Source organism: Syngnathoides biaculeatus, chromosome 13, assembly GCF_019802595.1.
Source record: "Syngnathoides biaculeatus isolate LvHL_M chromosome 13, ASM1980259v1, whole genome shotgun sequence".
Classification (NCBI taxonomy): Eukaryota; Metazoa; Chordata; class Actinopteri; order Syngnathiformes; family Syngnathidae; genus Syngnathoides; species Syngnathoides biaculeatus.
Window position 1 is genome coordinate 28,478,679 of NC_084652.1, and position 24,025 is coordinate 28,502,703.

A 24,025-nucleotide genomic window follows, 5' to 3' on the forward strand; every position below is an offset into this window, starting at 1 on the left:
AAAGGAGGGACAGGGAAGGGGGGAAGGAAGTTAAGGAAGGAAGGAAGGACGCAGGACAGGGTAGGAAGTAAGGAAGGAGGGAAGGACGCAGGACAGAGGAAATAAAAAGGAAGAAAGGAGGACAGGGAGGAAGAAGGAAGGAAGGAAGGGGACGCAGGACCGAGGGAAATAAGGAAGAAGAGAAAAGGAGGACAGGGAGGAAGTAAGGAAGGAAGGAAGGAAGGACGCAGGACAGAGGAAATAAGGAAGAAAGGAGGACAGGTAGGAAGGAAGGAAGGAAGGAAGGACGCAGGACAGAGGAAATAAGGAAGAAGAAGGAAGGAAGGAAGGAAGGAAGGAAGGAAGAGAAGGAAGGACGCAGGACAGAGGAAATAAGGAAGAAAGGAGGAAGGAAGGAAGGAAGGAAGAAGGAAGGACGCAGGACAGAGGAAATAAGGAAGAAAGAAGAAAGAAAAGAAGGAAGGAAGGAAGGAAGAAGGAAGGAAGGAAGGAAGGAAGGAAGGAAGGACGGACAGAGGACAGAGGAAATAAGGAAGGAAAGGAGGACAGGGAGGAGGAAGAAGGAAAGGAAGAAGGACGCAGGACAGGTAGGAAAGGAAGGAAGGAAGGAAGGACGCAGGACGGAGGAAATAAGGAAGAAAGGAGGACAGGGAGGAAGTAAGGAAGGAAGGAAGGACGCAGGACAGGGAGGAAGGAAGTTGGCATGGGTGTGCAAGCAGTGAAAATGCGAAAGGCCTTCGGACGGACAGACGTCTCCGCTCGTCGCGGAAGATAAAGAATATGGGACCTGGCCAAGGCGTTGCTGTCCAAATGAAGACGTAACCCCAAAGCAAACGCGTCCGCGCTTCACATGATGCGTTAGCATTTCCGTCGAGCTCGCCGAGTAAAAGCTAAGCTACGTGTCGGTGCTTCCTACACAGCGTGTCATTCTTTTCGAGTTGACTGCAGCTGCCATTGGCACGAAAAGGCATGAAATCATTTTTTCAACCTCTTGTCGTCAAGTGAGTCGAACTTGGCCGAAGCCAAAAGTCGACCCGACGACATCTTGTACCGGAGCTTAAAAAAATCCTCATATCAGTCATATCTCAAAAGCTTGGCGCCAGTCGCGACGCCGAATTTCCACTCAACTATCTTCTTCTTCTTCATCTGTCGCCACCTTGTGGCGTCTATAGGCAATCACAGCAAAGTCAGATCTTGAATTCACGCAGATTCAATATTTGCAATCTTCAGCATCTCCGTTGACCGGATATTACAGTTGGAAAGATGAATTGATTAGCAAATTCGTTGACAATTATTTTGACCTTGTTGAAATTGAAATAGTCTTATTTTGTAATTTTTCAGCCTCTCAACAGTAAATGTTCAGATTTGTGTCCCCCTCCGTGTTTGCAGACATTTAGTTGTTTTTTTTTTTTTTTTTTCAAAATAAGACATTATTTGCAAACATTGAATAAGAATCCATTTCTGCCATGTTAAAATGCCAAACGTCCTGGCGTTTCTTTTGAAAGCGCGACTTTGGCCTCGTTTGCGATGTTCCGTTTTTGTGCGCTTTCCCTGACGCCGGGAGCCACGTTGAAATCACCATGGCAACAGCGGGCTCACGTGATTGGCTCCTGTTCATTCATCCCGTCGCGCGGGCAACGGGTCGGCCGCCATCTTAATTAGGCGTCAGGTGGCGGGAGTGCGCGTGCTCCAGTCATCACTACCACCGACCAGATTTTTATTATTTTATATCTAGCGGTATTAAAAACAGGCACGCAGTATTTTACAAATGTTCTACTTTTCCTTACTTTGAAGAATCTTTTCCTCTGTCCGTGTGTTTTTTTTTTTGTCAGGCCAAAGCAATAAAAGCATTTGTTTGGAAGAACTACGGCAGCGCAACCGATCAGAGCGTTGGGCTCACAGTTTTGAGGACCGGGGTTCAAATCCCGGCCCCCCAGTGTGCACGTTCTCTGCGTGGCTTTTCTCCGGGTGGGCGCTCGGGTTTCCTCTAAACCGCGAGTGCGTGCGCCCCGCGATTGGCTGGCGACCAGTCGAGGGCGTGCCCCGCCTCCTGCACGTCGTTAGCATTGAGCATCTTTGCGCACGGTGGTGGCGTCAGGTGGTTTCACGCAGCGACGCCGCTCGTCCTCCGTCCGCCAGAACGCTCAAATTGTTTGTGGCAACTGGGGCGGCTCGAAGGGAAAAAAAAGGTCGTCGGCGGGTCGTCGCGGCGCTGCAGGAAACGTGTCAGCGCCCGTCGTCTTCCTCCTCCTCCTCTTCTTCTTCTTCTTCTTCATTTTGGGGTCATTTGGAGTTCAGCGCCGCCCGTCTTTTGCCTTTTGGGCGGCGGCCGGACGGCCATTGAGAGAAGACGTGCGCTCGGAGTAAAAACTATTCCAACAAGAATTGTAATCATGGATACGTGCGACAATTTGGAATGCATCCATTTGATTTAGTTCTTGTTAAATGCGTTGCAAATAACAAAATATTCATCACTGTCACATGTAAGTCACGATGGCTATCTTACATCTGCATTCTTACGTGACTACAATTCATATTCAAAATGTATTTATTCGTTCAGTTCATTAAATAGTTGATTCTTGCAACTGATCAAAAAAATATCAATTCTAAGTTCAAACCAGCTTCTTGCAATAAATGTTTTTACATTTTATTGAAATACATTTTTTACATACACATTTAGCTTTTTTTTTTATATAGCTATTTACAGTGTAAAAACGTGTAAAACGTGATAACCACTGACCACCTCTTATTTTATTTTGGATTTTATTGCCTTTTTTTTTTTGTTTGTTTTGAGGATGACGTCAAAATAAATAACATTGAGGCTAAAACTCAAGCTGGCAGCGCTTCGCGTTTCTGTGAAGGGTCAACTAGAATCGCGGCAGCGGCCGATCGCTGACGTTCTGTAGCCCATCAATGTTCGTTGCGGACATTTTTGAACCCACGAACGAGCGACTCAACAATCATAATCAGGCGCGCAATCGTATTGATTGACGGGCGGCGGCCGACCGATGGGGCGAAAGCGCCGTTCGCTGACGGTATTGATCCACGTGGCGGATGCCTCGGAATCGGGACGGCTCCAAAGTGGACGCGCGGATCGATCGATCGATCGGTCTTGGGATCGATGAGGACGAGGGCCCGTTTGTAGGACCGCAGCAGGAAGTACACACATCCCGTATGTCAAACGCAGGAATGATACCGTTTCTATATGCGGCAAGAAATCACCGGAGAAAGATTTACTCGGTTGCACCGTCAATGTCCGAGCAAAAGAAGGGAAAAGAAATTTCGGCCATTCTGGAGGTTGCGAAAGAACACGAGCGCAGGACTTAGACGCATCCCTGTCACAACACAACATTGGATGTGGGAACAAGAATTACACAGATCCCATCAATGGGTAATTAGACTGAGCCTGCCCGCACGTCACACAAATTAGAACTTTGATACATATTTTTGCCGGAGTTGCGGTCGTCATTTTGGAATTTCACTGATCCCGTACATCGCCACACCGTCATGATGGACCGTGATGATAACGAGCAATATTTATGACCTTTTCATCATTTCATCCACCCAACGAACACGTTGTTGTGGTCCGCGTGCATAACGCAAAGAACAAAAGACGACTGACAGGATTGCCGCACGCACACAAACGCAGCTGACAACACAAAGTCCTCATTGACGCTTGCTAACAATGCTAACCAGGCCAACGGTGTCACTGCGTTTTCTTTTCATTCGTGTACGCAAACCAACGGCGTGCGGTTAACTTGTATAGTTCTATTCTACTCATTGACAAAACACTTTTGTGTATTTTGCACTTGAATCAGACAATCGAAGAGAGTTTTGCATTGCGGTCTTCCTCCACGCCACATATTCGCAATTTGGTGTCAACAAAGGAAGTGAAGCCACGAACGAGTGACAATCGAAGTGAGTCGAGGAGCTTTGCCACCATCTTGTGAACTTAACGGCGCACTTTGGCAAATAATGAACGATTCTCTTCAAAGAAAAAGACGTTCAGCGGTTGATGCCACAACCAGCTGAAGTTTACTCTGAAACCCGGTTCATTTTGGAAACCGCCATTGACGTGCTACTGTTAGCATCTCCGTGGTGGCAAGTGAAGCAACACATATAGACTGACAGTCCCCCAACAAACACAGTCATATTCTTTCTCCTCTGCAGAGAATGACTAATATCGTTGCGGCTTATCGAGCCATGGGGGTCATGTCAGTGGGAATCGACGCTCTTCTTCGTTTGTCTGCATGGCTGTACTATACTGCCCTCTAGCGGACAAAGCGGGCACACCAGCAGGAGCGGCAGAATGAATGCACGCATACGTGCATTCAACTGCACCAACGGAATATCGGATAAATGGCATTTCCAGTGAAATGTCTGCGAATTTGTAAATTCTAATGAGAATACAGATTGAATAAATTGTCAGGTGAGCACCAGCCAACGAAATCTGCGGGTTCCTTGTTGCCGGGCGAGGGACGGGCGGATTGCGTGCGTGCGCGTTCATTCAAATTCCGCGGAGAAGAGATGAAGACGGGAGATTCCTTTCAACGCCCGCAAACATTTCATGACAGCGCCTGAAGCAGCCGGTATGTCACCATGGCAACGGAAGTGGGGGATAACAGCGAAGCGCGGCGACGTCCGAGACCTAAAAAGTGAAAAAAAAAAAAAAAAAAAAATGTCCGCAGCCGGGCCCTTTGATGAAGCGCACCCTGCCGTCGCCTGGAACAAAATGGCCGACGGGGAGCGCGGCGCTATCGTGCCGAGCGCGACGCGTCGACACTCGGGGTCGTCCAATCGGAAGCTCGCAAGAAACAACGCGGAGGACGAGGAATTGCACAACAAACAATCGGACTTCTTCGGAACCGGGAATGAGACCCATCCCGGACCAAATACTGGAGAAGGAATCCGAGTGCAGAGATCCTGTCTGTCACAACAAAACACCGAAGACCCGAACCCAAAATCTCAAGGCTGCCGCAGGAATTACGCTGGTCGGTCCGTCACAACGACCTACTGGAACAGGAATGCATTTCTTCTTCGTCTTCTTGCAACTACCAGAGCGCCGCCCGGTGGTCAGCTTCGGGTTATTTTTACACTTGAAAATGTTACCGTCGCATCACTTCCTGTTTCACTTGCCGGGATCCTTCGCACGAGCGTTCGTTGAACGGCTTCAAGTCGAAAAAGGCCGCGAGGAGCCGCGGGTCACGCCAGAATTCACCATCGCCTCTCACGCTAACTAATATTCGAACGCGCATGCAAACATGCATTCGTCGTCTATGTTCCGCCGGCACGCGATTGCCACACAACTGTCATGTTTGGTCCGTGAAAGACGTCCAACTCACAAGTTTGTTACGTTCGCAGAGACGCCCGAGCTCCGCCATGGGAGGAAAACTGAGCAAGAAGAAGAAGGGCTACAACGTCAACGACGACAAGACCAAGGAGGCGGCGGAGGGGGGGCCGGCCAAGGACATCAAAGGGGAGAGCGCCGCACCCGCGGACGCCGACGACACGGCGCCCGCCAAGGAGGCGCCGCCCGCCGCCGCCGCCACGCAGCCGGAAAAGGAGGCCAAGGGCGAGCCCGCCGAGGAGGCCCCGCCCACCGCCGCCGTCAAAGATGAGGCCGACGCCAAAAAGACTGAGGCCCCCAAAGCTGAGGAGGGGCCCAAAGCCGCGGAGACCCCCAAGGATGGCCCTAAGGAGACCCCCAACTCCACGGCGGCCCCCGAAGCTCCGCCCAAAGACGCCGGCGTGGATCTGAGCAAAGATCAAAGCGCCGCCGCTCAAGCCTGATTGGTGAACGCCCACTTCGGACAATAACAACGAGAATTGAGGACGACCCGCCCGCTGAAGTTGCGAAGTGAAGAGTTTTCTGATTAACTTTGACCCCTGACCCCAAGCCCGCCTGTCATCTCACGTCATCGCATGATCGCCTCGCCAAACTTTCTTGAAATTCTTCCAAAATCGTCAAAATATTTCTGAAATAGTCAAACAGTACATTTTGTACTCAAAAAAAGAAAAGAAAAACAGACAAAAAAACAAAAAATTAAAAACAAACCAAAAAAAAAAAAAAAAAAAACCTCAACAATTTGTAATATTTCTACGCTGGTTTGAAACTTTAGTACTTTACTCAACTCTGATTTTGGTCTTGTAGAGTCTGCTTCTTCTGTGGTGTAGTCCGGCACTAGACTTGTTCTGGTCCGGGACGATTATGGTTCAAGACTGGTTCTAACCTGGTACGATACCCTGGTTCTAGTCTAATTCCGATCTAGTAATGGTCAAGTACCAGACTGTTACTGTGTAGTACTAGTCTGGAAATACTCTGCTTCTAAATTGGTACGACTGTAGTTTGGCTCCAATCTCGCTCTGATTTGCATCAAACTACCCGTTTCCAAATTAGTTCTGGTCTATTTTTGGACAAGATCTGGATTGTTTTTAGTCTGGTTCTTGCCTTGGACTAGTCGGAATTGGTTCTGATCTGGCTCTTGTCTATTTCTGGTTTAGTTCTAAATTGGTTTTAAGATGGTACTAGTCGGATTCTGGTCTGCTTGTTGTCTAAATCTGATCTACTTCTCTTCTGATTCTAATCTGGTCCTGTCTACCTTGGGTCTGGTTCCAGTCTGAGTCTAATTTGGTCCGAGGATGGTCATAGTCTGGGATAAGTACGGTTCTAATTTGGTACTGGACTGATTCTACTTTAATTTTGGTCTGTTCTAAATTAGTTCCGAACCGGTACTCACTTGGTGTTGGTCTGGTTCTAGGCTGGTTCTAAATCAGTACTGATCTAGCCCTAGCCTAGTTCTGGTCAGGTTCCGGTCTGGGACCAGTGCGGAGGTAGTTTGGTTCAAATTTGGTCCTCGTCTGCTACGACTGTCGTTTGATTCTAGTCTAGTCGTGGTCCGCATGGGGCTATTCTGGTTCGGAAGTTTCTTTTGGCCTTGTACTACTCTGGTCCCGGTCCACAAGGAAGAGAGAAGACATCAGAACTGGCCCTGGACCCCAAATTAAAAAGGACAAAAGTCCACAACTGACGTCCCTGCCAAATGTTGGGAGCCGCTGATCACGAAGCGTTAACGACGCAGCCTGCATCCCCGTTTCTACGGCAACCGTCCTCACGCAACTCCTCATCCGTCCGTCACGGCTTCACCTCCTCCAAAGCCCACGTGAGCGCACGCAAAGGTTTTCGGGACGAAGGGTCCCGAAAACCTTTGAGTCGGCGAGCGTCCCAAAACCCTCGACCGCACGTTGCGTGTAGTGGCGTGCGTGTCCACGGCAACCGTGTGTCTCCATCCCAGCCGGCGGCGCTCGCTCCAGGTCCCGAAAAACACAGCAAAGATGAAGAAGAAAAAGAAATTGAAGTTTCAAAGTTGGATGTTTACTTGTTAAAATGGTGCAACAGTCGTAATAAAAAAAAAAGTACCAAATGTTGTTGTTGCTGTGTGGTTTCCATGACAACACAACTCCTCCAATCACGCTGGACGCTGATTTTCATTTGTGCGTCGCCTTAATAGCATCATTAGCGCCATTAGCCTTTTTATTGCTAATAACATTGTTAACGTCGCTAGTGCAGCGAGCATTTTTTGTGCCCCCCCCCCACTGAAGATCTGCCGGGGGTTGCGCAATTTCGGGGCATTGGCCAGGGTGCAAAGTTTTGAATCCGTAATTTCCACGGGGGGGGGACTGCCACTGAGCACCGCTAGCTAGCATTGTTAGCACTGATTGCTAACTCCATCCACCCCTCCCTTCTCAACTGCGTTCTGTGGCAGGCGGGCGAGGGTGTCGTCGACATTGATGCTGGGCGACCCCCCCGCTGACAAGGGCCCCCTCCTTCTGCTGCCCCCACCAAACCGAGCGACACGATTGGCCTGCCGGCTTCCTGCATCGTGACCGATGGTTGCTAAGGCGACGCCGGTGCCCACTCTCGCCTAGCAACAGGAGACAAGGAAAAGTGCGTCTGGGGGAGGGGGGGGGGCTCGCATGTGGAGGAATGGGGGAGAGGGGGGGGCAAAATAATGGTTGTCATATATGAGCGCGCCCTGAAACCCGTGAACCAGGAAGTGCCCTGCCCGTCCTCCATTTGGCCTTCTCTCTATTCTTTTGCCTTCTTTCTTGCTATCTTTCCTTCTGCCCTTCAGGCCCCTCCATTTTCTTTCTCAGTTCATTGCTTTCCTTGTCCCCCCCCCCCCCCCCATCTCTCCTTCCTATCTTATGGTCTTCCTCAAGGTCCGCCTTCTTCTTCGCTTATTTCCACCGGATTCGTTTGCCCCGTCGCTGGTCTTTCTGGTTCGGCGGCGACCGTTTGGGTCTCGCTGGTGGGCTTGGAGGCTTGTTGCCTAGCAACAGGCTGCAAGCGGCTCGGGCGCGCTTTTCCGGAAGACGTTTGATGGCGGAAATGTAGGACGTCGGTCTCAAGGGGAAGTCTGCTCGTGAGACAGTGGGCGTGGCCGTCGGCTGACGCTCTTGCCTGATTGGAACGCGAGTCGGCCGGCGACGCGATGCAGTTCCCCAAGTACCATTTGGATGAATGGATGTAGGAGTATTTTTGTCAATAAGAAACGGTTTGAAGGGTGGAGGAATGAAGTGAGAATGTATTTGTATTTGCAGAAATGCGAGGGGCGGAGTTAGAAGAGAGAGCGAAGCTGGAGGACTTGAACTCCGCGGGGTCAACGAGGTCAGGAAGTGAAGAAAATGTTTCCAATTCCGCGACGGGGACGGCCGCGGGAAACCGAGCCGACGTTTCCACGTTAAGAGCGCAGAACTGTGACTTGAACGGGTCACCTCGTCTCACAGGTCCGAGGTTTTGGATCCGAATAGCGAGGGTTCCTCCCGAGTTCCAAAAACAGGCCGCAAATATACATACATTTTATTCATATTGAATGGTTTTGTTTTGCTTTTTTTTTTGTGCCCTATTTGGCGCTGGAGCGATCCAAACGGAAATCATCTCCTGATCGCACTCGGAAAGAACAACGACAAGAAAAATGGCCGCCAGAGAGGTCAGCGAGCGTCCGTCATCCGCGTCTGCCGTTTCGGCTTCCAAGAACTTGCTGGAGTCCATTTTTGAATGTACTTCGTTTGCTCTATTCGACATTCGCGTGCCGGTGAAAGGGAAAATGGATGACAAGTTACTCTTTTCCCTTTGCGAACGTCTCTCGCTTTTCGGCCGTTTTGCTTGCTTTTTCCTTCCATCTGTCCTTCTTTCCCCTCTGCCGTCCGACGCTTGCTTTCATTTCCTTCTTTTCTTCTGTTCCCCTGCGCTTCTGTCCATCCGTCCTTTCTTCCATCTGTTCTTCCTTCCTTTCATTCCCTCGTCCCTGCGACGCTCGCCGGTCCAGACGGGTCAGGCGCTTGACGCGCAGGCCCCCGTGTCGAGGAGACGGTCGCCACGGCGACCGACGCTCTTGAACCGCAGCCGCACGAGCATCTTCTTGGACGACCATCTTGATAAACGCTCTCGCCGGAGGTCTTCACGTCGCACGCGCTCACGAGCTGCACGGTGCGCCGCATTCGACCCGCACGCTCTGCGCCGTGGCGACGGTCGCCATGGCGACTGCCTTCTCTTCCGCTTTTATGCCGGCGGTTGCGTCGGGAATCCCTCGCGATAATTTTGGGCCGGTGGAAGTTTGAAATCACTTACAAAAGACTGCAAAAGGCACTTTGCGGTGATTAGCGAGTAGTCAGGAATGAGGGAACAATTTCTAGCGCGCAAATCACGATGAGGGTTTTTAGAAATGCGTCATGGGATTTATTTGATTTAGTAGCGCACTGTACAAATGCAAAATGGATCTTTTTGCACGTGTAAAACAAAGATGAGCGATCACATTTGAAGGATCACATTAAGTCATATATGACAAATTCTATTGACAGATTTTTTTTTTCATTCATTTTAGGCGCAAAGTTTGAAGAGAAAAAAATCCGCCAGTGGAACGAGTACAAAGTGACTTGAGATTTTTTTCTTTTTATTCTTGCAGAAAATTTAGATTGGGGGGGGGGGGAGAGCATATTAATATGTTTTGACTCAACATAAGATGAAGTGGCCATTTTTGCATTGTGGGATACTTTGAGGCCACTGCATCGGGATCAGAACCTTCACTCCCTGCAACTTCCGTCGGCAGAATACAAAAAGTGGCCACGAATATTGTATCCAGGCTAATATTTTTAGATTACTGTGCGGTACATATAAAGACGGTCTTTTGGAAGCTAACCACTTGTTGACCGTGCAAGAGATTGATTGAGCTAGCAGTCCAACATTGACGCGTTTGCACGCCACCGAACGAGTCCGCGCCCAGTAGGGTCTTCTCCTGCAAAGGTGAACTATGATTCATATTCGTGCCAAAATAGTCAAACCACCTGTTTTGTGAGAATCTTTTTAGCACTAATCTGATTCCACAGAAGGACTGTCGTGTGAATGCGGCTCGCAAGTCCTGTGTTGTCTTGACACGCTTCGGCCGCACGGGGGCAGCAGCGCGGCCATGACGTTCACGAACCACCGGAAGAAGGCGAAGAAGGAGAAAAACCACCGCGAGACTCAGTGCGAGGAAGGCGACATTAAAATGTGCTCTTTCGGTCAACTTTGAGCTTCTTCGAGGTGACATTTGTTTCATTGCCGAGGCTCGACGTGTTTTTACTTGGAATGGCGCAGGATAAGAGAAGCTCGAGCCACGAGGTGTTAGCCGCATAGCAGCTAACTCGCGTGGACCCGTCGCGGTTTTGTCAGCCCCCAGAAAAAGTTCCGTCCAAGGACATCGACGAGAAGAATGAAAGTTCGACTTGCCTGCCAGCTGCGAAGAGGCTTCCGAGAGGTTTTGGTGTTTGTTTGAAGGTCAGCCTCCACTTTTCTTTCACTCACCTGTGCTGCTGCGTTCAGGACACGTGGGAACTTTCTGCTCTACAAAGGCGAGCTATTAGCGCACTAACTGTACCAGATAGCCAGATAAATGTAGAAATCGTATGTATTCTGCTCTTCAAATGTTTCATGAGCAGAAGTTTTTCCCTTAAATGGTGGGGGAGAAATCGTCAACAACCAGTCGCATATTCACGTCCATAAATAAAAAGAAAAAAATAATTGCGGTGGAAAGTGTGGCCTACATAAGCCTCAAACGTAACTTGAGGTGCGACAGTCAATATATCAATTAAATTCCTTCTTGATAGTGCTTGTTGAACTTCAAATGGTCCAAATTTCAGCCTCTTAACAGTCAATAATGTCATTGATTTCTGTGCTTCGTCTTTGCCAACTGATTATATCAATACTTTTTTCAAAATAAGACAAGGCACAGAAAAGAGTGAATCAAAATGTGCTTTCTTTTTGTCAATTTGAAGTAATGTCCTGTTTTAACCGAACTGATAAATAATTGACAGATTAATCAATAATTAAAATAATCACCAGTTGCCAAGGAACATTACGGTCCCCTCTAGAAAAGTGGCTTTGTATTAATGAATGAAATTATGCCGACATGTTTGCGAACGCAGTTGATTGCGTTTGGAATCATTCCCTGATTCCTGAATTTGACACCCCCCCCCCCACCACCACCAAAAAAATGAATATTTTGGAAGTACGTAGGTCCTGCACTGATTTGGGAGGAGCCAATGACGTTTTGTTATTGTCTGGAAAGCAGCATCAGATTCGTGTGCGGAAGTGATGAGCCGAAAGGCCGTCTGAAGCCCCGCCCCCTGCAGTCTGTTCACATGCGGGCGGGGCGGTGACGTCACCGGTCTGAAGCGGGTTCTGATCCGACGGCGGAAGTGATGCAAACAAAAGGCCGAATTGTAGCTGCGCCCGCCAGCAGTTTGTTCTCACGGCGGGAAAAAGCTTTGACAAAAACGGACCGAAGCGTTTGTCTGATCCGACCTGACTGGACGGCGTCATCGGGGCGTGTGGTCGCATCGCTGAACTTTTTTGCTTCTTTTTCAGATAGTCCTTGGCCTGCGGTCACGTGATGGGGTTCGACGTGCACGGTCTCCTCCGTCCAGCGGGTGGCGCTTTTCTCTCACCTTCACAGTGACGCAAAATTGCAATCATGACAAGTTGGAACGGAGATGATGAGTGAATACAAATTAATTGATGTTTATGTGTGTGTATCTGTACTGACTGAACGATCTAATAAAACTTTGTCAACATTTTAAAAGAAAGCGTTTTGACATTTGTTTGGGGAGGCGCGAGATGTTATTTCAAGTTGCCGGCGAGCGACGACGTGCGAGCGACGCGCAATTGCACGGGGAATTTGTCAATTGTCGCGGCCGTCGTGAGTTACGCAGTAAAATTGTGTCAGCTTAGTTCCGTTATCATCATACAAACGATGACGTTCTTCCAATCTAAACGTCTGTGAACTTGATCAATTTTGCTCCCTTTGGCCGCGTTCACATCTTACGTTGGTGTGAATTTCCGTACTTGTTTGAAACGAGTGAAAACGACACAAGCGCGTCAGCGTCGGCAAATGGGTCGCCGCCATATTGGTTCCGAGGACTCATTTGAGAATTTGTTGGCGCGGCGCCGGTATACCCGTCGACCTCGCAATTTATTTATTTTTTGACAAATTAAGACGAATCCTGTTGATGGCGTAAAGAAAAATGGCCCAGAAACGCCCTCGTTTCTTTTATTCAATTTCAGATTTCCAAGATGGCTGCTTCAGCTTTGTGAAATTTCGTCATAAAAATTCCCATCCTATAAGAGCTCAGGAGGAATTCAAATAAAAACTACGTAGGCTGTAAAGTATTTTAGATTCTTACGAAATATTGAGTGCGGCAGCACTCAGCAAAAAAACATGTCGGTGCTGTCAAATGCCGAAAATTATTTTGCCAATGAAGGCTGTTTGCTGAGGCTGCATTTTGGGAAAAAAACAGCGGAAGATGCTTGCTGGTGAAGGGCCAACGAAAGTTTCAGAGGAATAGCTGATGAAGTAAAAACGTTCTGGGCATTTGTTGAATATTTCTTTACCCCATAACGTTGATATCCGTGTCATCGGAAAGCGTATTTCAAGCTCTTTCGGGATAAATAATCATCTAAGCAATTTTGAACATTCTGGGCGCGCGCCTGACGTCACATCCGCTCGAGCTTCACAGCAGTCAAGATGGCGGCCGCGTATTTGCGCGGCGTCCTGCTGATGCGCGTTTGCGGTCGTGCGCCCGTTTTGGGGAGTTCCGCGCAGCCGAGCGGTTCCGTTTGGGGTTCGTTCGGACCCCTTCGGGCTGCGCTTCGCAGGTGACGTGTTTCGTGTCTGCATCAGAGTCCAAACGAGGACGGCTTCGACTTCGCTCACACGTCCGTTTGATGTTATTGGTCAATGACGTCATAACCGGGGTGGGGCGGATGCCTGCGTTGCGTCAGAATGAAACGAACCATCGAAACAAAAAACAAAAACAAGCTTCAATAACATGCAACGGACATGGCACGGACTGGAGCACTGAACCGTAAAAAAAAAAAAAAAAAAAAAATTCTTAATTTTTAATCATGCACGTGGTGCTCGTCAGAAATGCTGAGTTAGATTACGATACTTTTTTTTTTTTCTAGCTTTAACGAGCATTGTTGTGACCCATGGAACAGGATGGAAAAGGCCGACGTCATCGACGATGACAAATATGGCGCCAAACGGTCTCATAATTGCTCGTATAATTGGCAGCCGCAGGCACATTCGGTTGACGTAGCAACGAGGGAGGGCGAAGTCTGATTGGATAGGAAAACCTAACCGTGTACGGAAAGCGGAGAAGCCGACACAATGTTGGGAAGAAACAATTTGACGGAAGGAGAATTCAAATCCCGCCGAGGGTTAGCTCGCTGACCTCATTTGCTAACGGGCCGATCATCTTCTGTCGACAAACTCTTTGTTCAGGGTCAGCGGAGTCCAGGGGAACGCCGTCGTGACATCACAGCTGTGGGCGGGAGAACCCGACGACGGCGCGGGACGACGAGGAGATGGATGGAAGAAGATGGCGGCGACGGCGGCGGCGGGTAAGTGACGTCGACTTCCATTCCATCCGTTGCTGCTGCACCGGAAAAAAAGGTCATTGCGGCGTTAGAACGTGATCAATGTCAGCTTTTAATGGGATAAATGTAAACACGGAAGGATCGCTTCCGGTTCCTGTTCCGGTTCTCGTGACTGAAATGTTACTCGCCGGGACAAATGTAAACACGGAAGGATCGCTTCCGGTTCCTGTTCCGGTTCTCGTGACTGAAATGCTACTCGCCGGGACAAATGTAAACACGGAAGGATCGCTTCCGGTTCCTGTTCCGGTTCTCGTGACTGAAATGCTACTCGCCGGGACAAATGTAAACACGGAAGGATCGCTTCCGGTTCCTGTTCTCGTGACTCAAATGTTACTCGCCGGGACAAAAGTAAACACTTACTTACGGTGGCCTGAAGCAGTAATACTTTTGTGACGTGTTTAACCCCCCCCCCCCCCACGGTTCTCGCTCACCTCGTGCGTTCCCGGTGTTTTGCGGCTTCAGCCTTCTGGCTGTCGGGCTCCTCGGAGGAGCCGGCGAGCGAAGAGGAGGAGCTGATGACGCTTCTGAAGAAGGCCAAGGTAGCGAGACGCGGCGGCGGCGCGTCGCGGCCCGGCGTCACCTCCGCCCGTCGTGTGTCTCGACCCCCAGCTCAGCATCCGGAGGGGCGAGCTGGAGGAGGCGTCGTCCTTCTTGCACGCCGCCGCCGTCCTCGCGCAGCGGCGGCGCCACGTACCCGCCATCATCTACACCTACAGCCAGGTGGGCGTGGCCGAGACACGTTTTGCTGTCGTTTGAAACGTGACGGCCAATCGGAAAGGGCCGCGTCGCATCGCGCGAGACAAACGACGTTTCCGCGTTCCCGGCGAGATCCGTCCGGCCGTCGCCGAGCTGCGAGCGGCCCGCGGGACGTACCCGTGACTAAAAAGCAAAGCGGGGGGAGGCTCTGTGGTTGACACACACAAGCGGGAATGTGACATTGGCAGCCCCTCCCTCAAATATCGGCTACTTTTGTTTTCCTCTCTTATCTCTTCATATGCGTTTTTGCATATTCTTGTGGGAAGGAGCGCAATCCATTATTCACCGGAACCGACAAATATTTGCAGTACTTTTTGTCGCTCACTGACGACATTATTCGGTGACCTCAAGTTATGCAAGTACATTATTACCAAAGCCATTGCGCCAATATTTTGTGTTGTATTGCGCATTTAAAAACGTTGAAATAAAATGAGCAGAAAAGTAGCATAAATGCGGATTTCACGACGGCGGCCTGACAATCGCACCCTGTTGCTTGCGGTCGTTACCCGATACGGACAGCGGGGGTCGCGCCGACCCCCCCCCGCCCCGTTACTAAGTTGGTTTCTCCCCAGATGGCCAACCTGGCGTACGTTCGAGGTCGTCTGTCTCAGGTGAGTGCGCGTCGGCCCCCCGGCACCGGCACGTCGTCCCGACGTCCTTAACGCCGACGCCTGGCCGCAGGCGGAGAAGCTCTTCAAGGCGGCCATGAGCTACATGCTGGCGGAGGGGACGGCGCAGGTGAGCCGCTTTTCCGCCCGCGCGGCGACTTTCCGCCCGGCGCTCAGCGACTTCCCGTTGTCAGGACGACAACGCCTTTGTGGAGATGTCGCTGAAGCTGGCCGCCATGTACGCCCAGCAGAACAAGTAAGAAAGTCGCCGTCCGGTCGCGGGTGGCCTTGGCCTGACTGCGTGCGTGCCGGCGTCAGGGCGGAGCTCGCCGAGCACGGCTTCAGGTTCTGCTTGGAGACCCTGGAGGTCAAAGTGCAAAAGCTCGAGGAGACGCCCGCTGATCAGCTGACGGGTGAGCCCCACGGCGCCGCCACCGCCGCCGCGTTTGCCAGTTTGACGTCGCCGCGTGCTCGGCCAGATGCCGACCAGCTTCTGAGGAAGGACACGCGTCTCCTGCTGGGTTTGTGTCTGGACTCGCGCGCTCGCTACCTGGCGTCCACGCGGCGACTGGCGCAGGCGGCCGACGACTACCGCAAAGCGCTGGACATCTGCGCGCAGGAGCAGGGCCCGCAGCATCACCAGGTTAAAAAAAAAATGCAGAGCGCGTTTCGCCATTTATTCCTTTTGTGTCGTTGGAGGGATGGTTCAAGCAAAGTCGCGCATGTTCATCCAAAAATGCGCCGGAAAAGTAGCGTTGCGCTTCCCTAACGATCTGCACGCGCCTCTCGCCGCCAGACCCTGGTCCTCATGAGCGATCTGGCCACCATCTTGGATATGCAGGGTCGCCACGACGACGCCCTGGCGCTGATCCGTCAGGCGGCCGACGCGGCCCGGGCCTCGGGACACGAGGACCTTCACGTCCTCCTGGCCAACATGGCCGCCGTCCTGCTGCACGCAGGTGGGCCCAAAGGTCGCCGGCCGGCCGACCTCACTATTCCCCCCCCCCCCCCGCTTTTGTTGTCGTTTTTGTTCAGGTCGCCGCGACGACGGCCTGCGCCTGCTCCGCGAGGCTTTGGGGCTGGCGCGCCGAGCGGACGACCGGGAGGCCGTCCGGCACATCCTGCGGAGTCTCCGGGGGGCCGAGGCGGGTCCCGACGGCGAGGGGGCGGAGCCGCGTTCCTCCTAGGTGCGGGTCGAAGGTCGGCTTTCTGCGTGGACAATAAAAGAGGCGGTCAAAAGTTTGGAGTCGTTTCCTCTGCAGCCTCCTCACGAACGTGCGTCAGCTTCGTTTAGCAGCTGCTGTGCACTTTCCTTTCAGCTTGTCCCATTCAGCGTGTGGTCTTTTTCCATTTAAGCTTATCTCGCGCACGCGCCGTTACCATTGCCGTGCGCGCCGAACATCTTCAGGTATTGACAGCAGCAAGATTTGCCAAAAATTCCGAATGTGCTTGGACGTCGATTTGAAAATGAGATGATTTTTTTTTTTTTTCCCTTGAAGTGAATTTGCCTATTTGGGGAAGGTTTTCCTTTGCTATTCGCCTGTTCCTAAAAAAAAAAAGTTTGATTATTCGTCCAGATATCTCCTCGACTGTTTTGATTCGCCTGCGACTTGGGAAGCCCTCCTCGGATTGGCTAACAAGTTCCACTTTCAAACATCCACCAATAAGCTTGCTAGCGGTGAAATGGGGGGGGGGGGGGGGGCTCGTCATCCAAGTGGAACAAGAAAATGAACGTGACGTGGAGGTGAAGAACGGCGCAAAGGAAACTTAGAAGAGCTCCTGGATGGCAGCCATCAATTGTTGTTGTTTTTTTTTTTTTTGTCGTGGTGGGTTTTTGAGGGCTGGTTCCATGTTTTGGAGTCACGTTACCGGTAGGACGGCGGACGCGTGACATCGCCGACTTTCCCGACGTTGTCCGGCACGGGCTCAAACCCGAGCCTCCGCTCCTCTCGGGCACCTGCGACAGAAAGTCGCGCCCCGGACCGAGTTTTGACGTCGGCGTGTGCAACTTCAACGTGGCAACCTCTTGTTGTTCACTTGGGGACTGTTGACAAATTTGACCATTTGATGACGATTGAAAAGCGTCCACGGTCCAAAAGATGATCGGCGCCGTGGCTGGCCGGTCGGGACCGGAAGGCGTGGGAGACCCCGCCCATCTCGTTCCGCCCCGGTCAGCCCTAAAGTGGCAATAAAGACAAATCGTTCAAGTTGACGTCGCGCCGCTTTTATTCCAAAGTGAGCAGGCAACAGGCTTTCCTCGTGTGTTTTGTCAAACTTGATTTGACGGAGAAGCTTTTCTCACAAAGTGGGCAGGCGAAAGGTTTCTCGCCCGTGTGTGTCCTCGCGTGTCTTCCCAGCGTGCCCTTTTCAGTGAACCTTTCGCCGCAAACTGAACAGGCAAACGGTTTCTCACCGGTGTGCGTTCTGGTGTGTTTCGTTAAGCTCGACCTGATCGTGAAGCTTTTATCACAAACCGAGCACGCGAAAGGTTTTTCCCCCGTGTGCGTTCGCGTGTGCGTTGTCAACGTCGACTTGACGGAGAAGCTTTTGCCGCAGATTGAGCAGGCAAAAGGTTTCTCTCCGGTGTGTATTCTGGTGTGTCCCGTCAAATGTTTCTTTACGGAGAAGCCTTTCCCGCAAAATAAGCAGGCAAAGGGCTTTTCTCCCGTGTGCGTTCGGGTGTGCGTCGTTAAAGTTGACTTCACGGAGAAGCTTTTGCCACAAAGCGAGCAGGAAAAAGGTTTCTCCCCCGTGTGAATTCTCGCGTGTCCGCTTAAATGTTTCTTTCGAGCGAAGCTTTTGCCACAAACTGAACAGGCAAACGGTTTGTCTGGCCCGTGTGTTCTGGCGTGAGCGCGCAAGGTCCTCTTTGTGCCCAACGTTTTCCCACACTGCGAACACTCCCAGCATTTGCCGCGACGCGCCACATCCCCTTTACCGTCGTCGTCGGTGTCCGGCGAGTGCGACCCGACGTCGTCGCTATCTGACAGCGGCGCCATGAGGCCGTCTGTCTGCGTCGGTCCGCGGCGGTCTCCGTCGCCCTCTGCTTCCGCGCGTTGACTCGATTCGCCGCCTGGAGGCTCCGCCTCTCTGATCTCGCCACGTCGACCCTCACCTTCGTGCTTGAAAGGGACAAGCGCCAACGGCTTCTTGGTGACATCTTCTTCCTCCTCCTCCTCTTTGATGCTGGGGGCTTCTGTCGCGTCCTCCTTTTTAACCTGAGGATGCTCCACGTCCTCCTCCTCCTCCTCCTCCTCTTCTTCTTCTTCTTCTTCTTTCACGTTGGACGACTCTGTTGTCTCCCGTCGTCGATCAGGATGAAAATATTCTTCACTCACGTCTGCAGGAGAAAAATTGGTCATGCTGCGACTTGCAGGAATCGAACATTAATGTATATTTCTGACATGCGACAAGAATTTCAGGTACGAGGCGGAAACCTCCAGACAATTCATGAAAAATGGCATTTTTACAAAGTTGACACTGAAACATTATTAGCACGGGCGGGCACGATTTCTGTCGGACAAGACAAAGTAGCGAGTGGGAAGTTTCCAAACCGGCGCGCGTGTGCGGCACTCGTCGCTCGTCCTCTTCTTTTACTGCGCAAAGTTCCTCTGCGGGCGCTTTTGCGCACATTTCTCCTCGAAAATGTCAACACGTCCACACTTGGAAGATTTCTGGCTGGCGATGTGTCGACTACCGGCGCGTCTCTCTTCGTTCGCGCCGAGCAAGCGAGCTAAGCTAAGCTAAGCTGAGCTAAGGAGGCAGAGAAGGTTCAAGGCGCACGAGATGTAATGAAATGAATTCGAGGAGTGAGCGACGGACGTACTGCGTCGAGACTTCGTTTCGTTCGGCAAGAGGCAGCAAACCGGGGAACGCCAACATGTACACGGAAGAAGAAGAAGAAGAAGAAGCGGAGCTGCGGCGGAAGTTCTTCTTCAAATTAGCGCCACCTTGCGAAATGGAGTGGCTGTTCTGGACGAACCCGTTTCACAACCTCCCATTTTTTAACCTTATTTGTTCCCGAAACCAAAATCGAAATGACGATTAACGGTTGGCGTCAAAGATGTTCTGCAGCCGCGCTCGGGAAGCAAATTCTGACGCCAACGAGTACGGGCGTCAAAAACTCGGATGAAGTTTGAAAAGCTGCTGTGATTCATCCTGATGAACCTAAATCTGGATTCCAAACATCTTGTGCATTGGAGACCTCGCGGTTTTTAATCTAAACTCGGCGGCGGCGGCGATATCTGCCCTGCGACCGGTTCAGGGTGCGGTCTGCCTTTCGCCCGGGATAGGCTCCGACTCTCCTGTAGAAAACGGATCACGTCGGGACGGGATTTGCCCTTTCCGAGTGTCCCCAGTTGACGCCGCCGCTGAAGATGGAGACGGGGGGACGGGAGGTCTCCTCCTTCCCCGCAACGTCAACTGCCATCAACGCGGTTCTTTTGGGCGCCGAAGAACCGTCGAGGTCTTGGTCGTCGTCGGCGTTCGGTCCGGCCTTCCGCTTCAAACCTCGCTCGGCCAAGATCCCGAACAAGACTTTCAACGGCGCTGCGACTTTCGACTGAGAGTGCGCGAGTCTCGGCACGCTGGGAAACAACCTTCAAACCGACGGGAGCGGTGCCGGGAACCGGCTTTATTGCGACGGTCTCGGTCGTGATGTCGCTCATATCAAGAAAAAAGAAAAAGGAGAAAAGAGCACTCGTGAAGAAGCGCAGAAGGTGTCGGCGTCACTGCGAGGGGGACGCCGGGCTGCCGCCGTCCGTTGTGAAGGGGAGGAAATATTCCCTGGCGAAGCGGAAGACGTCGCGGGGTTTCTTGAGCAGCAGGAATTGCAGGAAGTCCGAGATGAGCGCTCGGATCTCCGGGTGAGCTTTCAGGTAGGACGCGTGGTCGGCCTTCAGCTCCTCCTGCAACGATGCCGCAAAGTCGGCGGGGGCGGGTCCACGAGGCGCGCCGGCAGCTTCCGCTGGATCATATTCGCGGTATGAGCGCAATACAACCGCGAGGAGACCTTTGATTTGACCTGCGTGCGGTACCGGGAAAAGTTTGGCTCCCTCCTCGACCCCCACTCTGATGGTTAATCCAGCAAATAAACGTAAAATCCATCTTTTTGGCGACGGCGATTTGATTTCTCAAAGCGGATTAAAAAAACAAAACAAAACAAAGGAAGTAAGAAAGAAAAGCGATTCCAAGCTAGCGGAGCCGCTAACGTCGCGTGTCGTCTCCGACTGCCGACGAGTCTTTGGCGCCTTCGCAAGCTGTCGTCTTCCCAAATCGACGATCGACGCACGGATGTGACTTTTGCCTTCAAATCTGCTAACGGTGAGCTTGAAAAGTATTTTTGGAAGAGGGCAGATGAGCGCGATTTTTTTTTTTTTTTGTCACTCTCTACGTTGCCGATTTGAAACCGTCCCCAGTTCGGACTCTTTTCAATTTGGGTTCGGGTTTCTTCTTACCTTTCGGTCCAAGAACTTGGAGCGCATCTGAATGTCCTCTTCCCAAACCAAGGAGATTTTCTCGTAAGCTTTGAGAAACACACATCGGGACACGTAAGGAAAGGCCACAACGCCGGAACGGTCTCCGCCCGACGCCGCCCCACCTTGTTGGTTCTGCGACGGCAGCTGCAGTAAGACCATCGTGACCGGAGAGCCCACCTGCCACCGGCTTGCCAGATGCCTGCCAAAACAATGCCAAGCAAAAGATGGCTGCCACGTCTTGACGGCGGACGCAAGCTTTTCCACATCTGCTCGAAGGAAACCCTGCGACGACGTCAACGTGCGAAAGCGTCGGCGGTTATCCGGCTGAGGCGGAACAGCTCCTTCCACCCGACGCGTCTTTTGCTCGCCAAACGGACCCGAACGGCAGGACCTGGTTCAACGTTTCCGTTGGAAAGGCCTCAGCGTGGAAGGTCGGCAAGAGGGGACGGGCGTTACTCGCCTTGAAATTCCAGGGTTGGAATGGACGGGGGAGGGGGACGCATTCCATAAGCCAACCCAAATAATTCTTGACCAAATCGAGCGCAAGAACGCTCCAAAGGTGCGTGCGTGAAAATGCCCCCCCCCCACCCCCCCCACGAGGCTTCCGGAGGCTAATTTATGATTCCGGATGAAATCCCACCATCCCGTTTGATTCCCGGCGAGCGGTCGCGCCAACGCAACGCCTCTTACCCGTCGGGCAAAAAGTAGTGGTGCCACGTGGTCGGGCTTTCATCCGCGGACTGGAGGATCCTCTCCACGCCGAACACGTCCAGCGTCTGCCCGTCGACCTCCATCTGCTTCTGCTCCAGTTGCCGCTGAGCCCACACAGGAACGCTGCACTTTGTCACAGAACTCAGGTCCGGTCACAAAACGGGCCGACCTCGGGCAGCTGGTCCTGGTTCTCAACCATTTTCATTTTTTCTTCCAATAATTACGCTGGCTTAGGGTTAGGGTTAGCCTAGCCTAGCCAAACCCAGCGTCATCGTTGGGAAAGGGACCCTACCCTAACCCTAACAAGACGAGCGGCAGCCACAGGACCCGAAGTTGCCATCCCGGCGGGGGAGGGACGCACGCAGTCTACCTTCCGCCGTTTGCCGTCACTTACGAAGGTGGCGCGGCAGAGGCGCAACTTGTCGTCAAAGGAGAGGAAGGTCACGTGTTCCGGCACTTTCTTCCTCAAGGCCATCAGCCGCATGAGCAGGAAGTTGGAACCGTCGGTGACGAGCCCTCGGAGGGCGTCGGCCGAGTAGCAAACGCTGTCCCTGGTCACGTCCTGGAGACACGCAGACGTTCCTCGCTGAGATCGAAGCGCTCGACCAAAACGTTTGCGCTCCGCGCTCACCTCTCCGACGCCGCTAACGTGGTCGACGGTCGTCGTTCCGTCCCGTCGCACCACGTGACAGCGCTTGTCCAGAACGCGGCCGTCGAGCTGCAAAACACGTTTATCAAGCGGCGCGGCGGCCGGCGTTCGGCCGACGACGCTCGGTGACCTGCCTCCACGTACTCGCGCCGCTCCTCCTCCAGCACCTCGAGGTCGGCGGTCAGGTAGGCTGACGTGGGAAAAAAAAAAAACATCAAGTCAATCGAGCGATCAAGTAAGTCCGTGAAAACATCTGCCCCAAACAGAAGGGACCCGACTAAAGTGTAGAAGGTCGGCGTGTCACCCGTCAGCGCGGTTCCGCACGGGCAGTCGTCGACGGCGCCGCGGCTGCGGGCGCGGAGCAGCAGGCACGGCCGACGGGCTCTGCGGGCGAACTCCACCGACACGCTGAAGCTCCCCAAGTCTCGACCGCCTTCCGACGCCGTCGTCAGAGAGTCGGCGAACGCGCACTTGGCCAGCTCCTCCGCTTCTGCCGAGAGACGCCGAGTCAAAGTTGATCGCGTTTCGGGTTCTGTTCGTCATCGACGGGACCAAAATCTTTTCGATGAACCGCGTGACCGTATTCGAAGGCCGCGGCCTGGAGAGCGAAGCATTTCTCCACGTGGACGACAAGTGCTCGGGCCGGAAAGGTCGCGCAACGGAGTGAAACTCGTAGCTCGGCCCGCAAAAGCAAATCATGCGCGCTCCAACCTGGGCCAAACTTTCAAATTCTTATTGGTAATAGGAGCATGAAGACACTGCAAACAACCTTGCGTGACTAAAAACCCTTTGAGGTGCAACTCGGTTGAGTGAATCATTAGCGATGACTTTTGAGTTCCACCTGGCTGTTCCTAATAATATGGTCACGGGCAAGAGAGAGTGAGTTTTTGTCACTTTTATTCAATGACGTCGAATCAAAACCGGACTCCGTCATCGGGGTCTGACTTCCGGTCAGGGCAAAAAGTATGCTAAACGTACACGTTGCGCAAAATCCATCAGAATTCATTCTGAAGGTTAAGCTGAAACCCACTTGGCGGTGAAAAAAGCTAAAGTGACGTATTGCAATGAAATTGGACATTATTATGTTTCACAATGTACAACTGGAAAGATGTCAAAAGAGGTCAAGCTTCCCGTGACCTACTTTTGCCCTGAGCGGGAGTTGACCACGTGAAAGGGGCCCGTGCCCGGTCCACTTTTTTAATTCTACCCTGCTCGCCCCCCCCCCCCCCAAGATCGCAGATGAGGTGATTTGAGCTTTATGATTTCTCAGTCGTGACGATCCTCCCAAGAGAGAAAGCCCCCCCCCCCAAAAAACCAGTTGGACAGCGTGAAGTTTGCGAAAACGTCAAAAAAAAAAACAACCAAACCCCCCCCCCCCCCTCCAAAAAAACCCCCAAAACAAAACAACTCTTAGTGGGCCAACAGCGCTGCTCGGGAAATAAAATTTACAAGCATCATTTCGTCATTCCAATCGGTTGCGGTCTCGAGTCGGGTGCCAAAAACAGCCGGCGGCCGTCCGACCGGTCGCCATAGCAACAAAAGTCCGACGCGACCCACCAATGCTGGCCAAGAAGGCGACGGCTTCCTCGGAGGCGCGGGCCTCCGGGGCCGGCTTGGTTGTCCTCGCCGAGGTCTCCAGCCTTCCGGGAGGGAGCCCAAAAACAAGTCGACGCGGGGCGCAGCTCGCCTCGCCTCCCTCGGCCCCTTTTTCCGCTTTCCGCTTTGCAGAGAGCCGTTGTCGTGGCAACCGGGGCTCGAGTGCCGTAAAGTGGCGTGCGTGGGTGGGCGGGCCGACATCCCGACCCGGGGAAGCAACAAAACAAGCTAAATATATACACGACATTGATAG

General features: G+C 52.2%; 4 protein-coding genes and 2 long non-coding RNA genes across 10 annotated transcripts in view; 3 read left to right on the forward strand and 3 right to left on the reverse strand.

Moving 5' to 3' along the window:
- The window catches only part of basp1 (brain abundant, membrane attached signal protein 1), a 14,948-nt gene extending 7,028 nt beyond the window's left edge, over window positions 1-7,920 (forward strand). Inside the window, exons 1-2 of one of the 2 annotated variants that reach the window (XM_061838731.1) lie at window positions 3,790-4,991; window positions 5,362-7,920. In XM_061838731.1, the coding sequence (XP_061694715.1) occupies window positions 4,701-4,991; window positions 5,362-5,790 (720 nt within the window). In that variant the 5' untranslated portion in view covers window positions 3,790-4,700 and the 3' untranslated portion in view covers window positions 5,791-7,920. Of the gene's footprint in view, window positions 1-3,789; window positions 4,992-5,361 lie in introns of those variants that run through there. The other variant, XM_061838732.1, reaches the window with a different exon arrangement.
- A 294-nt stretch (window positions 7,921-8,214) lies between these two features.
- Window positions 8,215-12,123, forward strand: LOC133510625 (uncharacterized). The gene is made up of 2 exons (XR_009797659.1): window positions 8,215-10,816; window positions 11,906-12,123. It is a non-coding gene; the product is annotated as an uncharacterized LOC133510625 (long non-coding RNA).
- Window positions 11,847-14,546, reverse strand: LOC133510626 (uncharacterized). Its single transcript, XR_009797660.1, has 3 exons — window positions 14,407-14,546; window positions 13,771-13,974; window positions 11,847-11,985 (listed from the first exon to the last, which is right to left on the reverse strand). It is a non-coding gene; the product is annotated as an uncharacterized LOC133510626 (long non-coding RNA).
- On the forward strand, window positions 13,011-16,526 carry ttc19 (tetratricopeptide repeat domain 19). 2 transcript variants are annotated; one of them, XM_061838727.1, is made up of 11 exons: window positions 13,013-13,192; window positions 13,821-13,939; window positions 14,438-14,514; window positions 14,585-14,695; window positions 15,304-15,342; window positions 15,413-15,469; window positions 15,534-15,595; window positions 15,658-15,752; window positions 15,819-15,982; window positions 16,136-16,298; window positions 16,375-16,526. In XM_061838727.1, exons 1-11 carry the CDS (start codon window positions 13,062-13,064, stop codon window positions 16,524-16,526), a joined length of 1,170 nt encoding a protein of 389 aa, XP_061694711.1. In that variant the 5' UTR covers window positions 13,013-13,061. The 2 variants fall into 2 exon arrangements, with proteins under 2 accessions (XP_061694709.1, XP_061694711.1); XM_061838725.1 differs by having other exon boundaries at window positions 13,011-13,192; window positions 15,658-15,982.
- Window positions 16,419-19,817, reverse strand: LOC133510623 (zinc finger protein OZF-like). 3 transcript variants are annotated; one of them, XM_061838730.1, is made up of 3 exons: window positions 18,894-19,817; window positions 18,278-18,679; window positions 16,419-16,548 (listed from the first exon to the last, which is right to left on the reverse strand). In XM_061838730.1, exons 1-3 carry the CDS (start codon window positions 18,970-18,972, stop codon window positions 16,523-16,525), a joined length of 507 nt encoding a protein of 168 aa, XP_061694714.1. In that variant the 5' UTR covers window positions 18,973-19,817; the 3' UTR covers window positions 16,419-16,522. The 3 variants fall into 3 exon arrangements, with proteins under 3 accessions (XP_061694714.1, XP_061694713.1, XP_061694712.1); XM_061838729.1 differs by lacking the exon at window positions 16,419-16,548 and adding an exon at window positions 17,350-17,516; XM_061838728.1 differs by lacking the exon at window positions 16,419-16,548 and having other exon boundaries at window positions 17,565-18,679.
- Window positions 19,818-19,949: 132 nt separating this feature from the next.
- Window positions 19,950-24,019, reverse strand: catip (ciliogenesis associated TTC17 interacting protein). Its single transcript, XM_061839656.1, has 9 exons — window positions 23,734-24,019; window positions 22,481-22,666; window positions 22,311-22,366; window positions 22,159-22,245; window positions 21,922-22,089; window positions 21,507-21,631; window positions 20,939-21,015; window positions 20,796-20,863; window positions 19,950-20,246 (listed from the first exon to the last, which is right to left on the reverse strand). The coding sequence occupies exons 1-9, from the start codon at window positions 24,017-24,019 to the stop codon at window positions 20,067-20,069; spliced, it is 1,233 nt and encodes a 410-aa protein (XP_061695640.1). The 3' UTR covers window positions 19,950-20,066.
- Window positions 24,020-24,025: the final 6 nt, after the last annotated feature.

Bases quoted from the DNA above. Each gene is read 5' to 3' on its own strand.
- LOC133510623 (XM_061838728.1), bottom strand. From the start codon at position 18,972: ATGTGCGCAAAAGCGCCCGCAGAGGAACTTTGCGCAGTAAAAGAAGAG. The intron at 18,680-18,893 runs GTTTGGAAACTT...TTTCTCCTGCAG, and splicing joins AGTGCCGCACACGCGCGCCG to ACGTGAGTGAAGAATATTTT.
- catip (XM_061839656.1), bottom strand. From the start codon at position 24,019: ATGTCGTGTATATATTTAGCTTGTTTTGTTGCTTCCCCGGGTCGGGAT. The intron at 22,367-22,480 runs GTGACACGCCGA...TTCCCACGTCAG, and splicing joins GTGCGGAACCGCGCTGACGG to CCTACCTGACCGCCGACCTC. The intron at 21,016-21,506 runs GTAAGAGGCGTT...TTGTTTTGGCAG, and splicing joins CACTACTTTTTGCCCGACGG to GCATCTGGCAAGCCGGTGGC.
- ttc19 (XM_061838725.1), top strand. From the start codon at position 13,062: ATGGCGGCCGCGTATTTGCGCGGCGTCCTGCTGATGCGCGTTTGCGGT. The intron at 13,193-13,820 runs GTGACGTGTTTC...CTCTTTGTTCAG, and splicing joins CTTCGGGCTGCGCTTCGCAG to GGTCAGCGGAGTCCAGGGGA. The intron at 14,696-15,303 runs GTGGGCGTGGCC...GTTTCTCCCCAG, and splicing joins TCATCTACACCTACAGCCAG to ATGGCCAACCTGGCGTACGT.